Here is a 19,805-nt window from a genome sequence, read left to right as displayed (position 1 = left end):
GAAGGTTTCTATGAGACAAAAAGCTCAAGACTGAGATTTTGCTGAAGAGAAGGTTGCTGGTAAGGCAATGGAAACAGGTCAGGGGCGCTGATGCACTTACATCAATGTAGTTGGCGTTGATATAGTCTGAGTTGGGGTCCCCAAGAAGTGGATGGAGCTTAACTCGATGCCGATCATCTGGAAACAAAATAAGATAGGACTATCAGTCCAGGACAGGCAGAATAGCCACTGGGTGACCTTAATCTCCTGACTCCCCATTTCATAAGTTCAAGGTGCTTTTCCTTTTAAATTTCCAGTCACTTACTGGACAGTGGCTACATCAGACTCCAACAGTGCAACTCAAACATGGGCTACAAGCCCTGGTGTAATTCTACCAGGACTCTGAAACCTGGGTGTACAGCACAGAGAGTTCCTGCATGATGTACATTACAACTAAGTTCTTGCAGTCTTGAACAATCACATGATTCTTCCTACAGTGACCCACAATTGCAATTTGCCTTGGTGCTAATCGAGCTCTGCTCATCAGGCACACAACTCCAGAAAAGATGTCCTTCTCTCCTAACCCATAGCCATTATTGCACTACTCCACATCTCAGCCTGCCTGTGGGGTTTGTCCAGAATCCTCAAGCTTCACATTCTTTTGCTCTTTTCTTTTTAAATCCAAGGCCTTTTGGCTCCCTAGCCACACAGAACAATGTCAAAAGCTTTACTAATTGAATTCTCCAGTCTCCATGCAAAAGCCACAATAGGTACCTGAGAGGTTCCTCAAGGTTTGCCACAATGTAGCCGAGATCAAGGCTTTGCTCTAAGGTAGATTTTAAAGAACAGGCATACTAGGGCTGCAATGCTTAAACAATTGATCAAGCAATGAAAAATCTACTGAGCTTTTAAAAAGGCTTCTCCAATTAATCAGGCAGAAGTTTTTCTATTTTAAAAAAACCACACAAAAAACCTGCATTATTATTTTAAGGGATGTACTTGCAAATTTTGGGGCAGCAGATGCCCTTTCGAAGCAGCATTTCCTTTCTCCTATCTCGCGCAAAGGAGGGAATGCTTCTTCTGACATAAAAAAATGGGATCTAAAACAAGATATTGCAGTAGCAGTCAGTGGGGTGCTGCAGGTGAGGTGGTGATGCTCACCTGCTTTCCAACGCCCAGAGTCGCTGCTAGTTACTGAGAAGAGGAGGCAGCAGGGAGCGCAGTGTAGGCACAGCGGCAGGAGTGTTGGATTGGCTTCACTGCTGAGCTTGCACCATGCCAAGCTCCTTGCCCCCTTGCTCCTCTACCTCTCAGCAACTCGAATGGATGCTTTGTGTTGGGAAGCCAGGTGAGCAGTGCCACCCCACCCACCTCATGCCACCAACCACGACTGTCTTAAGCATATGTGGCGCTGGGGTGCAAAGATCCACCTGGCGGGGGCCCCCCAGGTTGCCCAGTCCCATGAGCACAGGAGGCCGGAGCCGGCCAGCCGTCTCAGTGTCTCGCTGGTTTGATTGCTCCCAAACTCACGCCCGCAGCAGAAGAACCCACCATGGCGCTCCGACCGATGGGCAGGCTCTTCCCCAGATTCAACTCTTGGGTCCTGAACTCTCAGCCTGGCACCCCTGAGAGCCTGGCGCCCAGGTGCCCCGCACCCCTAGCACCTATGGGTAAGACGGCCCTGCCACCAACTTCTGCTGGAGGTTGCAATGCATGGTGCTCCTGTTCAGCAATCCAGCCACGCTATTCCATTGCCAGCCCCCTTCACTATACTTTTTCACCCTCTTCCAAACTGCTATCAAACATTCCTTACACACTGAACCCATTAGAACTCTTTGTGCTGCTTTTGAGGCCCCTCTTTGGTTTCACCACCAGATTTCCAGACTTTTGCAAACCTTAAGTGTTTTCCCAAGCCCGGTGATACCTTAGGGGTGGGAGGTGCCATTTTGACACCACAAACAGCAGCACTCACAGTGTGAACATTGGGAATAGAGGAAATGTATCTACTCAAGATGCATGAATACTTCGTCTAAAAACGAAGAATGCCTTATATTTGTAAAATCAAATAAAAATGATTTTTAAAAATGAAGAATGCATTTCCCCCTTCAAAATGGCTGTTCTATATTCATATCAGCGCTTATTCTGATTGAATTCATGCATTCATTTGTTAATCAATTCACTGATCAACTGGCAGCCTCAGTTCTTACACCTCCAGCCAGCTACACTGATCCTGAATAAATCTCTCGTCTCTACATTAACAAACTCTGCAACATTAATGCATTTGACTGTAAGATCATGGTTACCTGAGATATGGTGGATCAGATGTTACCTAGTCTCAGACCTGAGACTCACCTTTAACCCACATATGTATTCTGGGGACCCACTTATTAACTTTTACCTTCTATTTGTATGATGGTAGTGCTGCTGTTGTGACCCACCTTAGATCAGGCCATGATGTAGTTTTGGGTCCTGACCCACCTGTTGAAGACCAGTGACCCAGAACACATGTCACCACCCAAAGAAGACATCTGCTGCATACCAACTGTCACCATGATGGTAGCAGAGTTGAGGAAAGGGCAACATTAGGATGAGACAGACAGCTTTGCTCCATGCAGGGCAGAAAGATGGAACTGCCTCAGTGCAGAGTGCAGTCAATGGGCAGCTTACTTCCCAGAGCTTCTTATGCAGAACCTTCCCAGTGATCAGGTCCAGCCCAAGACATTTGGGCACCTGAGGAAGACCACAAAACAGCACCCTCCCTCTCTGCCAGGGAAGAAGGGGTCAGTGAAGATCTGCATCAGGAACAACGGGATAATAAAGATCTACATCAGGTCTGCTGCCCCTGTGGATTCTGCCGCCTGAAGCAGTCACCTCACCTTGCTTCATAGGTGGGTTGGCCCTGCCTGCCACCTGATTGTGACGTTTGGTTGGGGAATGGGGTGGAATCTGAGTTTGGCTCCCACTAAGCTGTTTTGAACAATTAGCTCTCGTTTTTGCCATCATGTTCACATGAAATTTCAATTTGCAAAATGCAGAGAACGGGAGGCTATAATTAGAAGCGGTAAAAATAGTTGGCTAGGATGGTGTTGCAGAGGCAAACTAGTCTTTAGCAGAGTTATTTTACAGCACAGATTCCAAGTGAATTACAGCGTCCCCCTCTGTTCTATGGAGGGGGATGTCCCCGGTTACTCATTCAGCTCTTTCCAAAACTCTCCCGACCACCAAACTCTACATTCTCCGACAGACAGACAGACACACCATGCAACCATGTGTCGGACTTCTTGAACAGTTGACAAGTCCTTGAAATGTTGCAGTGGAATGCTATCACACTCAGGTTTGAGGTTTAAGGGGGGGGGAGCCCTTTGATGTAGCCTCTTCTCCATTGATGGGCCCAGCTGACTCACTCAGTGATGGCAGCAAACAACAATGGGCAGTTTCAGCAAATCCTGAACAACACTACACCAGGAATATTGTGCCAGTGCTGACCCTTCATCACACCACAGAGCACACCAGGTGTAACTGTTAGAATATAAACCCTGGCACCAGTTTACCTGTGAGATCACCTATATGCCTAGTTGACTGTTTTGATCTACAGAACTGGCAAGTGTCACCAGTGCCACAAAATCCCTGCTCTGCCTTTGTAAGAAATAGATCTTTTAACATGACAGCACACACACTTTGGAACCCCCTGGCTACATGGACCAATGGCTCAGTATGAACCAGCTTCCTTTGTTCCTCACAGCCTGTATTTGGTACAGAATCAAATGGGTGGCCCATACTACCAAATTATTCCATACTAACTGAAGCTTCATCTCTTGGGTTACTTCCCCCTGCACAACAACCCTGTCTAAGGTTAGGTTGCACTGAGAGAGACTAACTAGCCAAAGGTTCCTGGCTGAATGTGAACCTGAATCCTAGACTCATGGGTCCTAGTGTGGCACTCTAACCGCTATGCAACACTGCTCTCAGTTAATAAATGCTACCAGAGCACCTGCATTTATTCCCTTCAGAGTTTTGAGGTCACGTCATGCTCCCAGCCCTCTCCTCCTGCCAGGCAGAATTTTATCCGCTGCAACCGACTTTCCAGCCCACAAAGCCTGCGCTAGCAACTTGTGTGACATATTTAATTCCAGGCAAAGGAATGACACGTCTCAAACTAAATGGAATCCCCCCGAGGTGCAAAGATCTGAAGTCTGCAGGCTATAATGAAGTGGTTGCATTTGCAAAACTGAACCCAGATTGGAGCAAAATGCAACCTCTGCTGTGCATTTGACAGTCCTCAGATGCCTGCAAACCACAACCCAAATGCATACTTTCCAGACGCTGGAGAGTTTTGGGGCGTTCAAACATCCGAAATGAAAGAAAGAGATTGATTTTTTCCCTTCTTTGTGGATTTTTTTTTTTAAAAAAAGAACTTTTGTCTCTGACACTCACAGGTTGGCATGTGATCCTGTCTCCCTTTGGTCTTGTCTTTCTTCTTTGAAGCATCCCAGCCTTCAAAGAAACTCTAGGAGGAACAGAAGTCTATTATCTGCATAAAGAATACTTGGGGAACAAGCACACATAATTTCCTTTGACAGCACAGATACCGGATGCTCCCCGAGGGGTGGGCTCCACCATACAGCATCAAGACCCACTGCCTAGGTGAGGTGCTCACAGTGGCTTCCCTAGGGCAGAAGGAGGGGCACATATCTTTTGGGAATATTAAGATGATCTGCATTAAAATATTAGATGACCCACATTTTTTATATAGAAACAAACGAACATGCACACAGAGGGTCAAGAAAGCTGAATCCATATTGTAGCCAACCACAGAGCAATCAAGTACAGCATCTGAAGCAGAGGTGAGTAATGTGTGGCAGCACTCAGTCTAATTTCACAGAATCATAAGAGTTGGGAGGGGACCTGGGGGTCATCTAGTCCAACCCCCTGCAATGCATGTGGCCCTAAAATGAATTTCTGCATAAATGGCAAGAGGGATCTCTATCCCAACTCCAGTTACCTGCTTGTTGGGGTAGGGAGGTCACGAGAAATAAAGTGGTGGAGAGAGGCGGAGAAAGAAGTAGTCCCATCCAATCTTGGCTTTGGTCCTGTCCACAGTTAGAATGTGGATCCCAACAGATTACCTTTGAAGAAATGCGGCCCTCAGCAGGGGGAAAAATGCCTCTAGAAGGGCATTTTTGAAACTGAAATGAGGCTGTATTTTAATGTTGTATTTTAATCTTCTTTCTAAGTTGTATTTCAATCAATTTGTTTTATATTGGGTGTTAGTCACCCTGAGCCTGGTCTTGGCTGGGGAGGGCCGGGTATAAATAAATTTTATCATTATTATTATTATTATTATTATTATTATTATTATTATTATTATCTGATCTCAGTTGGTTAGAGCGTGGCGCTGATAATGCCAACGTTGCAGGTCCGATCCCCATATGGGACAACTGCATATTCCTGCATTGCAGGGGGTTGGACTAGATGACCACCAGGACCCCTTCCAACTCTACAATGCTATGATTCTATGACTGGCCACTGTGAGAACATGGCAATGGATAGATGGGCCTTTGGGCTGATCCAGCAGGGCTCTTCTTGAGGAGGCTGGCAAGGCCTTCCCCTTGCAGTGTCTCTGCCAATTTGGTAAAGCTGTATGCAAGCCTTAAAGGGCCCGTAACTGGTTCTGTAGCGGCATGCTCCAGGATGGTGGTAGAACAAGAAAAGCTACAGGGGAGTCACCCACAGATCTCAGAATCAAGGGTGAGCCACATCCTCAGAAACTGCCCTCTTGACCATTGGGCCCACTCTTGGTCTTGTCTGCGCAATCTGCCAGAGCCTAACTCACCAAGGGTTTGAGATGAAGAGAGAGAGAGAGAGAGAGAGAGAGAGAGAGAGAGAGAGAGAGAGAGAGATTCTTTTTTTTAATACAGGTGCTAGGATAACTACAGATGGCAAGTACCATCTTAGAAGAGGCATCTGATTGGCCATTGTGGAAGCATAAAGCTGGACTAGATAGGTCTTTGGGTCTGATCCTTACGTTCTTATAGGCATTTTTTCCTGTGCTAGAAAGGAGAATGCCACTTGTAGATAATGCCTGATAATGCATAGGAAGATCATCTTAAAAACAAAGTAAGTATCCTGTTTCCCTTGTGGTTTCCCACTGATATGTGTTGGGTGGGTATGCATCCTTTTGGATTATAAATTGGCACAAAAACAGCAAAAATAGGTGGTTAATCAATGATAGAAAATGGGGATTTAATTAATCAATCAACTAAAACTCATAAGATTCCAGCCCTATGTCTACTTACTTGGAAGTAAACTCCATGGAAAAGACTTACTTTTGCGTACAAGTCTGTAGGATTTCACTGTTAGGTTTTCTTCTGTTTTTTTCAGTACCATCTTTTCCTTGTATTTTCAGGAGCAAGTACTATTGAGTTAAATGGGACTCCAGACACACTATATATTTAAAGCACACCCCATCCAAAAGAATCCTGAGAGCTGTAGTTTACCCCTTAAAGGTAAAGGGACCCCTGACCATTAGGTCCAGTCATGACCGACTCTGGGGTTGCAGCGCTCATCTTGCTTTATCGGCCGAGGGAGCCGGCGTACAGCTTCTGGGTCATGTGGCCAGCATGACTAAGCTGCTTCTGGCGAACCAGAGCAGTGCACGGAAACGCCGTTTACCTTCCCGCTGGAGGTAAGTAGACCTATTGATCTACTTGCACATTGACGTGCTTTTGAACTGTTAGGTTGGCAGGAGCAGGGACCGAGCAACAGGAGCTCATCCTGTCACGGGGATTCGAACCGCCGACCTTCTGATCGGCAAGTCCTAGGCTCTGTGGTTTAACCCACAGCACCACCCGCATCCCTCAGTTTACCCCTTACAGAGCTGCAATTCCCAGCCCCCTTAACAAACTACAGTTCCCAGGATTTGGGTTTGTGTGTGTATGCGTGCAGGAAAAGTGCAATGTGTGCAGAGTCTGAGACTTACTGCTAGTTAAATTTGCATAGGATTTCACCCTAAATTGTGTAGCAGACATTTTTAGTGTGCTTTCTGCTCTAAAGACAACTTAGGGAGGAAGATCTACATTTTCTAAAGCCAAGACCCTATGGACCGCACATTTCAGGGCCAGAACTGCTAGCTTCCAAACTGCATCCCTCAGGTAGCAGCAGCAGCCATTGTGTCGAGGGGATGCTACATTTACAAACCCTTGAACTGAAGTTTTTACTTTGCTGCCTTAATTGCGAGTTTAATGTCTGCACTGCGCTGGTTATGTGGTATGTTTATTACTTTTAATTGGCTTAGTGTATAGTTTATTGTTGTTTTGCTTTAAATTACATTGTAAACCACCCTGGAATAAATATTTTGAAGGGGCTATATATATATACATACATATATAGAGATAGACATAGATAGTTAGACAGACACACAGATATAGATATATCACTGGTAGGGTGGAAATATATTTTCATCAATGTCTATTTTCATTAAAGGGATTCCCCAAGGGGGCACTTTTAAAGTGGATTAATTCCACTACATCTGTATTCTCCCTCCCCGCAGAAATGACTCATTCCCTCCCGCCCCCCGCCCCCCAAATTATGGAATCTTCTGTTTCCCATGGTTCTTTATTTCCTGTTATTACACAGAGCTACTCTGTGTGTGTGTGTGTGTGCAAGCCTCTTCTGCACACGTGAAATAACTGCAGCCCCGCTGCTATGAGCAAAAAAGAGAAAGTGGAAGAAAATGATATGTTGCCTTGCTTGTTCCTAATATCCAAGTGCCTTTCAAATGACTGGTTTGGAACATATACAACAGCTTTTCAAGGTGCCCTAATTATTGTGACTAGCTCAGGTTTGTCAAATTCATAATATTGGAGAGGAGCGAGTGTCTCAGACATCTGAAACAATTGAACACGAGACAGTAATATTTTTTGGCAGAGAGAATGGAGGGACCTTCAATAGGCATGTCCCACGGGAAACATAAACCATATTGTTCTGACAGTGCCGCAAAGCAGAGGGGCTGCACATGTTCCATTTTGATATGGCATAAGAGGTGATGTTGTGGTTTAGGGACACAGTGTCCTTTCAGAAAAGAAGAAGAAGAAAGGAGCCGGGAGACAGAAACTCCCCTTGAATTCCCCAGGCTAAGCCAGCATCTTGGTTACCGTGCCATAGCAACACAGGAATTCCAGAGATCTAGAGCTCAGTTTGGGTGTTCTAATCTCCCTGTCCATCACCCCCCACATTATTAGAACGGCATAAGGGAGAGTGGGGACCAGTGTGCTAGTCCCCAACCTCCTCACTGCTCTCTGTGAACTGTAGGCAAATATCTGGATCAGAGAGGAGGGGGTTATTCTACCCATGTGCAGAATTCTGGAGGATCAGGGTTCAAAACAGGGATGTTTCTCTCACTTTCTCATTTTTAAGTTCAGTGGGCTTCGCATATCAGGGATTATGAATTTGGTAGAGCCTGGGGCCAAATTCTCACCTCATACTCCTGTTTGAAGCCATAGCCTTCTGCAGTCTTCATCTGGTTGATGTGCTGGAGAAGATCAGCCACTCGGACGGCAGGATGGAGCTGCCCAGTGTGATAGGGGGAGCCTTTGCGCCCACACTGCCGTCGAGGGGAACCCCCTAACAAGCTGCTGGACTCATTGACAACACTGCTGCGCTGGTCACCTGGGAATGATAAGACGAGATGTGACAGAGAGGTGGGAAAGGTAATCCAGAGAACAACAGGAACCAACACAAATCCCTCTATAAAGCTATGCAGGTCAGTGCTGAATGACAACTCCCATCAGCTCTAGCCAGCAAGGCCAATGGCCAGGGATGATGGGGGTTGTCATTCAGCAATGTCTGGAGGGCTGCAGGTTCCACACAGTTGACCTAAAGAGTCTAACACTCCTGCTACATTCAGTGTTTTTGCCACAGACTGCTATGACACCCCACCCACCTACCCTGGGCAGTAGCTCACACTCCAGCTTAGACAAGGGCACAGCCAGATTTTAAAAGCCAGTGGCAAAGATCACAGAAGAGCTGGTCTCCACACTGGTTCTGAGCCAGAGCTTTTCCATGTTCCCTTGAACAGGTATCCCCATAGACTGAGGTTCCCAAACAAGCAACCATCTTCCCCACTGGAACTCCCTGCTCCTCGCTGCTGGATCACCAATGCAAACAACAAGCTTGGAAATGAGGGAATGAGTTGGAGTGCTAGATAATAATTTAAGTGACTTAGTCTATAGGGGGAAACAAAAACAAAGGTGAAGCTTGAGTGTGATAGCACAGACTGAGAACACAAAGGTTTCATTGGGGACTGCAGAACTTGGAGCAAGTTGCTTGTGTGGGGCTGTCCAAGGTCCTGAAAATCTGATTGTACCTGCTCAATTGCACCACATTCAGATGACCTGCTATGCCCCTAAGGTTCTTTTCTGGGTCTGCAAAATTCAGAAAAGTTCAAATTTTGAAGGACAACCAAGTTCCCTTATTGTTTCAGATAATGCGAACTGAATTGAATTTCTCCCCCATCCCTAGTTGGCAAATTCCACACACACATACAAGCTTCTTTTCTTTTAACTTGAAACAATGCTGTTAAGGGAAGGACAGGGGGAGTTGTGCTTTATGATTTTCTACAAGGGCCAGCCAATCAGCACTCTGCACAGCCAAACATAGAGTTGGGATTGAAACATATTCATGATTGTCACAAGAGACAGCTAATCAGAACTCTGCACAGCCAGCTTCTACTGGAAAGAGGAAGGAAGACCTGGTTGCTCGTGAGCATGGTTCAGCTTGGACATTGGTCCAACTATACTACAAACTGATGACTTTAAACCAGTGCTGTTCTGCTGGTGGTGCACATAGATAGGTTTTGAAAAGTACTACTTTAAAGCATGTGAGGACCAGACAACCCTGAATAAATGCTGCTTGCCCAAGGTTGGAAAGATGATAAAGTCCCTACCAAAGTGGACTGGCAGATTAAATTAATGGACTATGCAGAGATGACAAGAGTGACTGGGAAAATCAGAAATCAGGAGGATCAAAACTTCAACAAATTATGAGAGAAATTTATACTATATTTGACAGACCACTATAAACACCTGAACTCTTTGGCAGGTCTTAAATAACTCTTGCAATGTTACAGAGACTTTGGATACAATGGAGGACTAGAAAATTAGGAGGATTTATTGTATGTAGTTGAAAAGGTTAATTAAGGAACCCATGGAGGGGAGGAGGGAAGTCTAGAGATTCAGAAGAATCTTGTGTAATTTTTATAATTTGCGATTTTGTGTGTGAATGAATTTGTAAAATCAAATAAAAATCATTAAAAAAAGAGACAACCCTGAATATACTTCAGCCATTTTGTCTCTTTTCTCTAGTGATTGGTTCAAAACGACTTGTACAAATGTTTGTGTTAGTAAAATATCATTTTTTTAAAGTGGGTTGTGTTTTTTTAAAAAAATAGAAAATTAATGGAGATGTTCACAAATGCAATTTCTTCTCTGGGATCAAGTACTGATCTCTCTGGTAATGGCAGTAATATGATGCTACTGACGTCAATGAAGTCCACTCCTCTTGAGTGGAATTAACTCAACATCTCTCTCGACAAGGTAGACCAGGGCTTTTAAACCAATTATACAGCAAAGGGACCTCCCTAGGGATAAAGCTCTCCCTAGGCCACACAAAGACCCTTCCTGGTTCTGTATTCACATTCATTAACCCAAATTAGAATTAGAGAAGGGCAAACTGCCTTCAGCAGTATTCAGAAACAACACAGGAATTATGAGTAGAATTGGAAAACACTGAAAAAGGGGGGATATTTGTTGAGAGTTCTAAATGTGCAGTTATTGCACATGTGTAGGTGCTTTCCAGTATGCAAGTATAGCTCAGTAGCAAGATAAGGCACTGTTGTAAACAAGGCAGGGCTTCCCAACCCCAAAATGGTAAGGCTGGGGGTCTTTACACTTACATTGTGCATGCCCTCTTCTTGAAGTATATGTGATTATTTTATTTATTTAAACTATTTACATAGTGCTTAAGAACCATAGCCTTTATGCAGTTTACAAAATATACCCTATTTTTCGCTCCATAGGGCGCACCGGACCATAGGGCGCACCTAGTTTTTAGGGGGGGGGGAATAAAGGGGGGAATTATTCCCCCCCCAGCCCCAAAGAGCAAAGAAGCCAAGACAGCCAGCAGGATGGATCCCGCTGGCTGTCTTGGCTTCCTCTTTAGCCACGCACAACCTCTCCAACCGGGAGAGGCTGCGCACGGCTTTGTTTCTAGCCGCAGGGCTGGGGTAGGGGAAGCCCGAGCTTCCCCCGACCCCAGCCCCGAGAACAGGTCCGGGAGTGGAGGCAAGGTTGTGCAACCTTGCCGCCACTCACGGAGCTTGCGGGCTGGGGGAGCGTTCCGAAGGTTTGTGGATAGCTGCCTGAAGCCAGGGGAGCACAGTGGGAGTTGGCACTGTGCTCCCTGGGCTTCAGGCTGCAGGCTGCTATCTGCAAGCCTTCGGAGCCCAGCGGGAGGGGGGAAAGTGCGTCCTATAGAGCGAAAAATACGGTACAATACAAATAAAAAATCTGTTAAAACTATGAAATCGGACTTCAATCAAAATGTTGGCGGGAATAATAAAAAAATGGGTATTTAATAGACACCAGAAGCTCAGTAGGGAGCTTCCAGTTGTCTGTCCTCAACTGGAAGAAAGTTCCGTATAATTGGGCCCACAGTACTAAATGCATAGCTCCTGGTGGATACAAATCATTGGTCATTAGGCTTTATTTGAACATGAGCCATAGGCCATTTTGAGAGAGGCAGGCGATGTCGTCATAAAATATGGTATGTGTTGTGTACTTTTGTATTCAGAATCTCCCCAAAATCATAAATCCATATTTGGAGCCTGATATTTTTAATCTTCAGTGGCATCACTGCTTAGAATCTTTGTTTCCTCCATTTCCCCTGGAAATTCACTCTCATTTAAAGTTGGGCAGGGTAGTTAAGCAATGTTCAAGACAGCTAATGTGCACTAAGTAATTCTGGGAATGCATCTTTATGTTGCTAAATTCTCTTGATACTTGCACACCTCCTGTATCCTGAAGTTCTCTTCATCTCACTTAGTGCCTGCCTCTCTCTCTCTCTCTCTCTCTCTCTCTCTCTCTCTCTCTCTCTCTCTCTCTCAGCATTATCCTGTATGGTGAGCTCTGCTCAAGTCGCAACTCCCCTGCATGGCAGAGTTCTTGAAGTAGTTGCCCTAACAACATTTCATCATAATAAACCTTTTGGGCTCAATCCTACAGCTCCAGCATCTATTCATCTTCTGGGCAAATGTCACCACATAGCCTCCCTCCTTGCCCTTTTGCTTGCGGTTTCCAGAAGGCAACATGTGCATTTGGTAATTAAAAGCCCACAGAGATGTATCGGGCAAGCATGTAAAGGAAATTGTACGAGAGTGATGTGCACAAGGGGGCTCAGATAGCATGCAGAAACCATTACCGCAACAACAGAAGCCGTGGCAAATGTCTTATTCCCCAGGAAAATTAGCCTTTCCCGATCTCTGGGAAATGAGCCATTCAGAGCTTCCCTGGGGTAGGAACACAGCGTTATGCATGTATCTTAGCTTGCACGTGCTTTCCCAGGCAAACAAATAAATAAATCATGGGCTTTAAACAAACCTAGTTAGGAGTAGTTGTTCACTGCTGATTAAAATGCTGCAAGCTCCATTTTGAGGGGGAGCCAGGCTGGACAGGGTGTTTTTGGGTTGAAATCCTATACAACATTTACCTGGGAAGGAGACCCACTGAACTAAATGAGACTTGCTTCTGAGCGGACACATATAACAGAGGTGGAGAAGCTCTGGCCCCCAGAGAGTGCTGGAGTACATCTTCCATCTTGTCTTACCATTGGTCATGCTGGTTGGGACCGGCAGGAATTGGAGTGGAATAACTTCTGGAGGGCCACAGGTCCCCCACCACTGGCATAAAGGCCTGTGCTACTGCTGGGCACCTTTTCTTGAGTGGCTTCATTTCTCCCCTGCTACTGCTGTCACTGCTGATTTTCTTGGCCTCTAGGGCAGTGGTGGAAAAGACACAGCTCTCCTAATATTGTTGGACTCCAACTCCCATCAGTGCCACCCAAGATGGCCAATGGTCAGGAATGATGAGAGTTGTACTCCAGCAGAAATTGGAGGACACAGCCTCCCCATCCTTGCTCTAGGCCCAGTCTGAATGGTCACTCAGAGTAAGGACTTCTTCAGGCCAAATCATTGCTTGTTCTTTCAAATGGGAACAGATGTCAGTCTTCTACAAAGCCCCCAGGCAGTCTGTGGGCAAATGATCGCCTTGGTGTCACCGTGTGCCAAATCTTCATTGCTGCCTTAAAGTCACATCACCAGATTTAGGATGGTGCAGGTGATTCCCCTGCCGAACCTAGGGGAACGGCTTCAACTAGTCAGCTAAACCAGGTGAGGGCAGCCGATGGGTCTCAAACCCTCGGAGAGTTTGGGACGTCCTCTGCAAGCAAAGACAGGCACTTGCGGGTTGAGCGGATGAGACCAACAGTGGGTCCAACCACCAAGAAAGCAGTTTCTGCACATGCTGAAGAGGGAAGTGGGGGGCAGGTGGGGTTCATCAACCTGGGAAGGGAGCCCATCTAGGAGAAGGAAAACTGTGGTCCTAAATCTCTGCTGCCTTGTGGGATATCTTCAGCCGGAAAAAAGGAGGAAAAACCCAGCAAAAATCCAGAGTGGAGTCCCTAAGATGGTTGGATGGTGCCTTGTACACTTCCTTCCGGCAACTCCAGCAGCCAAGCTGGTGCCAAACATATTGCTCTGCTTTCCCTTGGGCCACATCAATGAGGCTAAGAGGGGAATCTTGTCATCTGGGTAGCCCAGACCTCCATATACATTGCCCAGGCTTGAGCCCAGGGAAGATTGTTTCAGTCCTGCTAATGCGATGGTTTGACTTCACCCTGGCATTCTTTTGCCTCTCAACACAGACAGGTGCTAACAGCCAACCTACTGAGAAAATCCATAAAAAGCAACTGTACCAGAATGAATTATTGTGAAAATACTGAATTATTTTTTTGGGGGGGTGGGGGGAGCCAAATTCCATCCTTGTTCAGGGCACCATATTACCAAAGTCCACCCCTGGTCAGCAGATGTCAGGAGCTTCTAAGTTTAATGCTGGTGTGGGAGTCAGGGCAAGGCTCTTGTTTTCTGTGGGTACATGTAGAAAGAGGCTGCAGCCCCCCGGCAATTGCTTTGGAAAACTCCCTTTTCCACAGGGCCTCCCAAGAACAAGGTTAAACCCACTGCCAGTCAAAGCAAGCGCCATTCCATTGCCTTCAATAGATGGAAAGCAATAGCAGCAAATTTGGGCCGAAAGCTCTTTCAGATGCTCGCAGAAGACAAATTGTTCATACAAACTGGTCTTGTTAAGAGCATTCTAAGAAACTGAAATGGTGCAGTAACTAAAATAAAATAATAGTCCTGCGGAGATGTATAAAACAGGGAAACTCTTGCCCTCTGGGCTTCTATTGTCTGCGAGACAATGGTACAAACCCTATTAATCTTGTAGTCTGCAGAGGAAAGATGTGAGCAAGGCAGCATCTTGAAGTTCCAATAGCAGGTGTTATTAGCATATGGCTGAAACTGGGGCACAGAAAGAATTACTTTACAACTAAATCAGCATAGAAATGCATTCACCGGTGTGAAATTATCAGTCTCGGCCTAACGTGGAGGCTCTGCCGCGTTAACTCTTGAATGTTCACAACAGCTCGGCCGCAATCAGAAATCAACAAAAAAACAGCCCCAGGAAAATACAAGGATATTCATTTTAGTTTGCTAGTTGCTACATTTATATACTGGTTTCTGGCCAGAGCACTTTGCTCCTGGGTTTATATATAGCTTGTGCCATGCTCACATATGGAGGACAGTGGTTGGCACAGGGACAAGTAGGCTAGCTCCATGCCCCTTGTGCCATTCCTGTCTGCCACAAAGCAAAGGGCAGCTACGGTGAGGGAGCTCCCTGTGCTCCTGAAAGTTTTTGCATAATATAGAACCTTGGAAAAACAGGGTAGACAAAGTGCAGCATGGGTGTGTCTGCAGGTATGTTGCAGCACTGCTAACGGAAGTCACTGCAAAAAGTAAGACATCCTCTCCACTAAGGACCATATTTGCACTGGCTCCCAAGAATCACAGGGATTGTGACATCATGACCATCCCAATCCCAAAGCTGCAGCTTTGACTGGGGCGGGGGGGGGGGGGTTGCATTGCATTTAGAGAGCAGATGCTGCGAGGCTGGAGGAAATAGGGCAAATATTTTCAGTATGGTTCCTCAATATGCTTGGCCATGTTCAAGATGGGAACCACAATTCCAGTGCTCTGAATGTCTCTTGCTGACAGGTGGTTACTAGGTAGCCAGGTGAGGTTATAATTTTGGATGCAGACCACTAGCAAAATCCATTGATCAGTCTCAGTCTCAATGCAGAGCAGATTTTCAGAGGGAAAGATAATGGAGCCAAAGAGTAGCCTGAGAAACCAGTGGCTTTCTAGATTCTCACAGGTGTCTGGTTGGCCACTGTGAGAACAGAGTGCTGAACCAGATGGGATTTTGGATTGATTCAGCAGGGCTTTTCTTATACCTTTATGTTATTTGGCCGAAATATTGGGAAATATTGGAACAAGAAGGAGACAAATTGAAATTGCAGAGTTTTGAGAAATTAAAAGATAAAGTGCGAGATTGGCTTCATTATTATCAAATAAGAGAGGCCTATAATTCGGACAAAAAAATTGGCTTTCAGGTGGAAAAATCAAAATTGGAAACAGAACTGTTAGATCCCAAAACTAAGATACTTTCAAGAATGTATAACTTGCTGTTAAAATGGAATACGCAGGATGAAACGGTTAAATCTGCTATGATTAAATGGGCACAGGATATCGGTCATAACATCATGTTTGCTGACTGGGAACAGTTGTGGACCACAGGTATGAAATTTACGGCATGTAATGCCTTAAGAGAGAATATTATGAAAATGATATACAGGTGGTACATGACCCCAGTCAAGCTTGCAAAAATATATCATTTGCCCGATAATAAATGTTGGAAATGTAAAGAAATTGAAGGTACATTCTTTCACCTTTGGTGGACGTGCCCAAGAATCAAGGCTTTCTGGGAGATGATATATAATGAAATGAAAAAGGTATTTAAATATACCTTCCTGAAGAAACCAGAGGCCTACCTTCTGGGCATTGTCGGCCAATTGGTGCCAAAGAAGGACAGAACTTTCTTTATGTATGCAACAACAGCAGCAAGAATACTTATTGCAAAGTATTGGAAGACACAAGATCTTCCCACCCTGGAAGAGTGGCAGGTGAAGATGATGGACTATATGGAATTGGTGGAAATGACTGGCAGAATCCGAGACTTGGGAGAAGAGGTGGTGGAGGAAGACTGGAAGAAATTTAAAGACTATCTTCAGAAATATTGTAAAATTAATGAATGTTAAAATTATGTTTGGATTGGCAATAAGTGGTACTCAGCAACAAAAGTTAATAAGAATATGCAAAAATGAATTGATAAATGGATGAAAATATAGAGTTATAATATGCTATGATATAGAGTGAAGATAAATGAAAGAGGGTAAGGATTTGCTGAATTGATTATGTAAATGGGAATACAAAAAGGGGAGGTGTGAGGAGGTCAAGGAAACAAGCAAATGAGCTTAAAGATATCAAAAAATGGATTTGTTTTTTGTATTTTGTATTTTCTTTTTTTCTTCTCTATGTATTTTTGTATTTTTTGTATTCTTCTTTTTCTTTGTTCTCTTTTTATTCTGTAAATTTCTGTTTTTTGTAAAACCCTAATAAATATCTTTAAAAAAAAAATATGTTATTTGATACTGCCAGACTACAGCTCCCGTCATCCTTCACGGGGCTGATAGGAGTTGGGAAGGCCACAGGTTCACCATCCCTGGTTTAGGCAAATGTACAACCGTATGCAAGCTAGCAATGACTCAGAATCCTACTGCAATGGGAACTGAAGGGAACCATAAAGGACCTCTTCTCTGTACCATGCCAAAGCATTTCAAATAAGATTACTGCCTGTGATTTTTAAACATTCAGTCGCGGTCAAATCAAACAAATGGAAATCAGGTGGGTCAGAGGCAAACCAGCACCAAGCACATTCAAAGGACAGAGAGCATGTAGCTCTATTTTTTAGCAAAGATGTGCCCAATGAAAGTTGCATCATAAAAAGAATAAAATTGCAGCAGTGGCTGTTCTTAATCCCATTAGGCCAATCCATTATTTGACCCCAAGACTGTAAAGCAAGACGTGGGAATACAGTTGTCTGGATAGAGCACTTTGAAACCAGTACTTCTGTGGATTCGTTTTGAGAACTAAACACTGCCATTCAAGCCCAGTCTGAAACCTACAAACAATCCACACCACAAACACTTTAACATAACATGCCTTCAAACAACAAACACTCATTTCCTTAGTGTTTATGCTTTGGCAGAAAATAGCTATAGGGGAAGTAAATGTCCATTGTATAAGCATTCACGTTTTCTTCCTTCCAGCCCCACAGCATTTTGGGAATATAATTCTGGAACTTCCACTGGTTCCAGACAGAAACCAAAAGGCAGAGGCGGCAAGGAGGGCTTGCCTGGAATCTCAAAGCACCTACAGCCTGCCTTGGAGTACTTGACTGTGAAGGTTAAATCATGATACCGTGGGGCATTGTGTGTTTAGGATGATGTATCCTGTGGCAAAGTCCAGAGCATGAAGCCACAGAGCTCCAGGGTGATAGAATCTGCTATAACAAAATGAAACTCACTTGGTGCCTTCAGGTACACCTTGAAACCATAATTTGGAGGACTGCAAATCAGCCAGAGGCTTAAGCACTTCCTCCTATTTTGGGAATATCCCAGAGGGGGACAAGTACCCACATGACTCATGTGGCTATAGCCCCTGTGTTGCAGATACTCTCTCTCCCGTCACCTCTCTTATTTTAAATAAACTCAGAATGGGTTTGCTACAGCCTTAAATAGGTCAGAGGGAGCCTGAATAAGAAGAGTTCTGATGAGACAAAGGTCCTTCTCTTCCTTCTACTCAACATCAGATTAATTACCTGCCCTTTACTTTTTTTAAAAAGGACACAGGGCAGGTTACAACATAGAAAACAGTTTGAAACAACCACACAAACATGTGCATGTGTAACTGCCCAGTGATCTTTGGATGAAGAGCTGTACAACCCATAATTTCCAACCAGATACACCTGGCTGGGCAACAACGTGACAGTCCTTCAGTCGCCCTGCACATATCAGTTATGGGATGCATGCAACATGACACTCTCTCTTCCTCTTCAGAGTTCTTTGAACAACAGTGTTCTTTCCAAAATGGCAGGAAGGGACACCACACTCCCTTGCTGGGATTCAGCCAAGGGGAATCAATTGTCCCCTTTCTTCCCCACCCTGTATGATGTGACTGCCCCTGTGTGGCTGCACGGTCCAACATCCCACAGAAGCCAAACAAGTGCATCTGTGAACTGCTTGCAGCAAGGTAGTATGGGCAGAAATGTTAGCTGTAATCTAAGCAAAACCAATGTTGTTATTGAGCACCAATGCCATTGGTCTATGTGGTTCAGCACAGAGCGTAAAAGCCAAGTCACTCCCTGTAGCTGCTTGCTTGGAACTTACCTCTGTTACTGTAGTTGTGTGTGTCCATGAAGGACAGGCCCAGCCTCTCATCTTCCTGCAGGGTACTTTGGTCCGTAAAGCTTCGATCAATTGCACTCATCATGTGTGTCTTCTCATTGCGGTAGTTGATCGTCGCTTTGGCCATGTTCACTGGTTTCCTGGCGCAAAATCACAAAGGAGGAAAGCAGGCGCACATCAGACAAAGGGGTCCACTCTGGGGCTTCCCGATAGGTACATTTTCAAACTTCTACAGGTAGGAGGATGAAGAGAGGCTCATGAACATTGGTTGCAGGGGAAGCTGCTTACGTTGTCATGGGCAGGCATCACACAGCAACCGAGGCATCAAGCTCCCTGGTTGCTCAGGTATTGCATCCATGTAATTAGAACCAAGCCCAAATCTCTCCTGATAAATCTTTTGAGATTTGTCTCCCCCACCGCCCGCAATCCCACTAGAAAAAGGCCACCTAGCAGAATTGCTGCACGTATTCTCCACCGTGTGTGTGTGTGTGTGTGTGTGAGAGAGAGAGAGAGAGAGAGAGAGAGAGAGAGAGAAAGAGAAAGAGAGCGCTACCATGTTCACCACACACACACCCCATGCTAGTTTTGGGGTCAGTAGCAGTGGGCAGAGTGGGGGAGAGCCATAGTTGTCAACGTTTCCCTTTTTTTAAGGGAAATTCCCTTATTCCGAATAAGATTCCTCACAAGAAAAGGTAAAAGTTGACAGCTATGGGGAGAGCTGTGACATGAGCATGTTGCATGGCATATGCACATTGCATATGCATGATCGCCACGGAATTCTGAGGGGGAACCACCCACCCCCCTCCTTGAAAAAAATGGGTGGGTGGATTGTCCCCCCCATTGTGCCCCTGCCTGCAGCTGCACTGCCACCATGATGCAGTGGCAATGGTGCAACTGATGCAGCAGTGAGGGCAATGGCACTGCGGTGGTGGCACAGGCAAAGCCCCAGTGGGGCTGGCAGCAATGCCACTGCAGCAGTGGGGGTCGGACCTGCTGCCTGATGCAAATGGCTTCACCTTATTGATGGGTTGCCCATGATGCATTTGGGTTGGATTAGAGAGAGACTTCATCTGATCCGGCAAGTCCTAGGGGCTGTATCCAACATTAGCGTCTAACTTACGTTTGTTAATTTC

The 19,805-nt window shown here is 45.3% G+C and overlaps 1 protein-coding gene across 10 annotated transcripts in view; it reads right to left on the bottom strand.

The window, feature by feature from the left end:
- The window catches only part of PTPRU (protein tyrosine phosphatase receptor type U), a 363,596-nt gene that overhangs the window by 59,002 nt on the left and 284,789 nt on the right, over positions 1-19,805 (bottom strand). For all 10 annotated transcript variants that reach the window (XM_083626763.1, XM_083626762.1, XM_083626766.1 and 7 more), the window contains 4 exons: positions 18,655-18,812; positions 8,456-8,646; positions 4,414-4,486; positions 101-177 (listed from right to left, as the gene is read on the bottom strand). In XM_083626763.1, the coding sequence (XP_083482889.1) occupies positions 101-177; positions 4,414-4,486; positions 8,456-8,646; positions 18,655-18,812 (499 nt within the window). The remainder of the gene's footprint in view (positions 1-100; positions 178-4,413; positions 4,487-8,455; positions 8,647-18,654; positions 18,813-19,805) is intronic.

The sequence above is a fragment of the Podarcis filfolensis genome, assembly GCF_964270895.1.
Source record: "Podarcis filfolensis genome assembly, chromosome: 8".
Lineage (NCBI taxonomy): Eukaryota > Metazoa > Chordata > Lepidosauria > Squamata > Lacertidae > Podarcis > Podarcis filfolensis.
The sequence above is the reverse complement of the archived record's forward strand: the minus strand, read 5'-3'. Positions and strand labels throughout refer to the sequence as shown.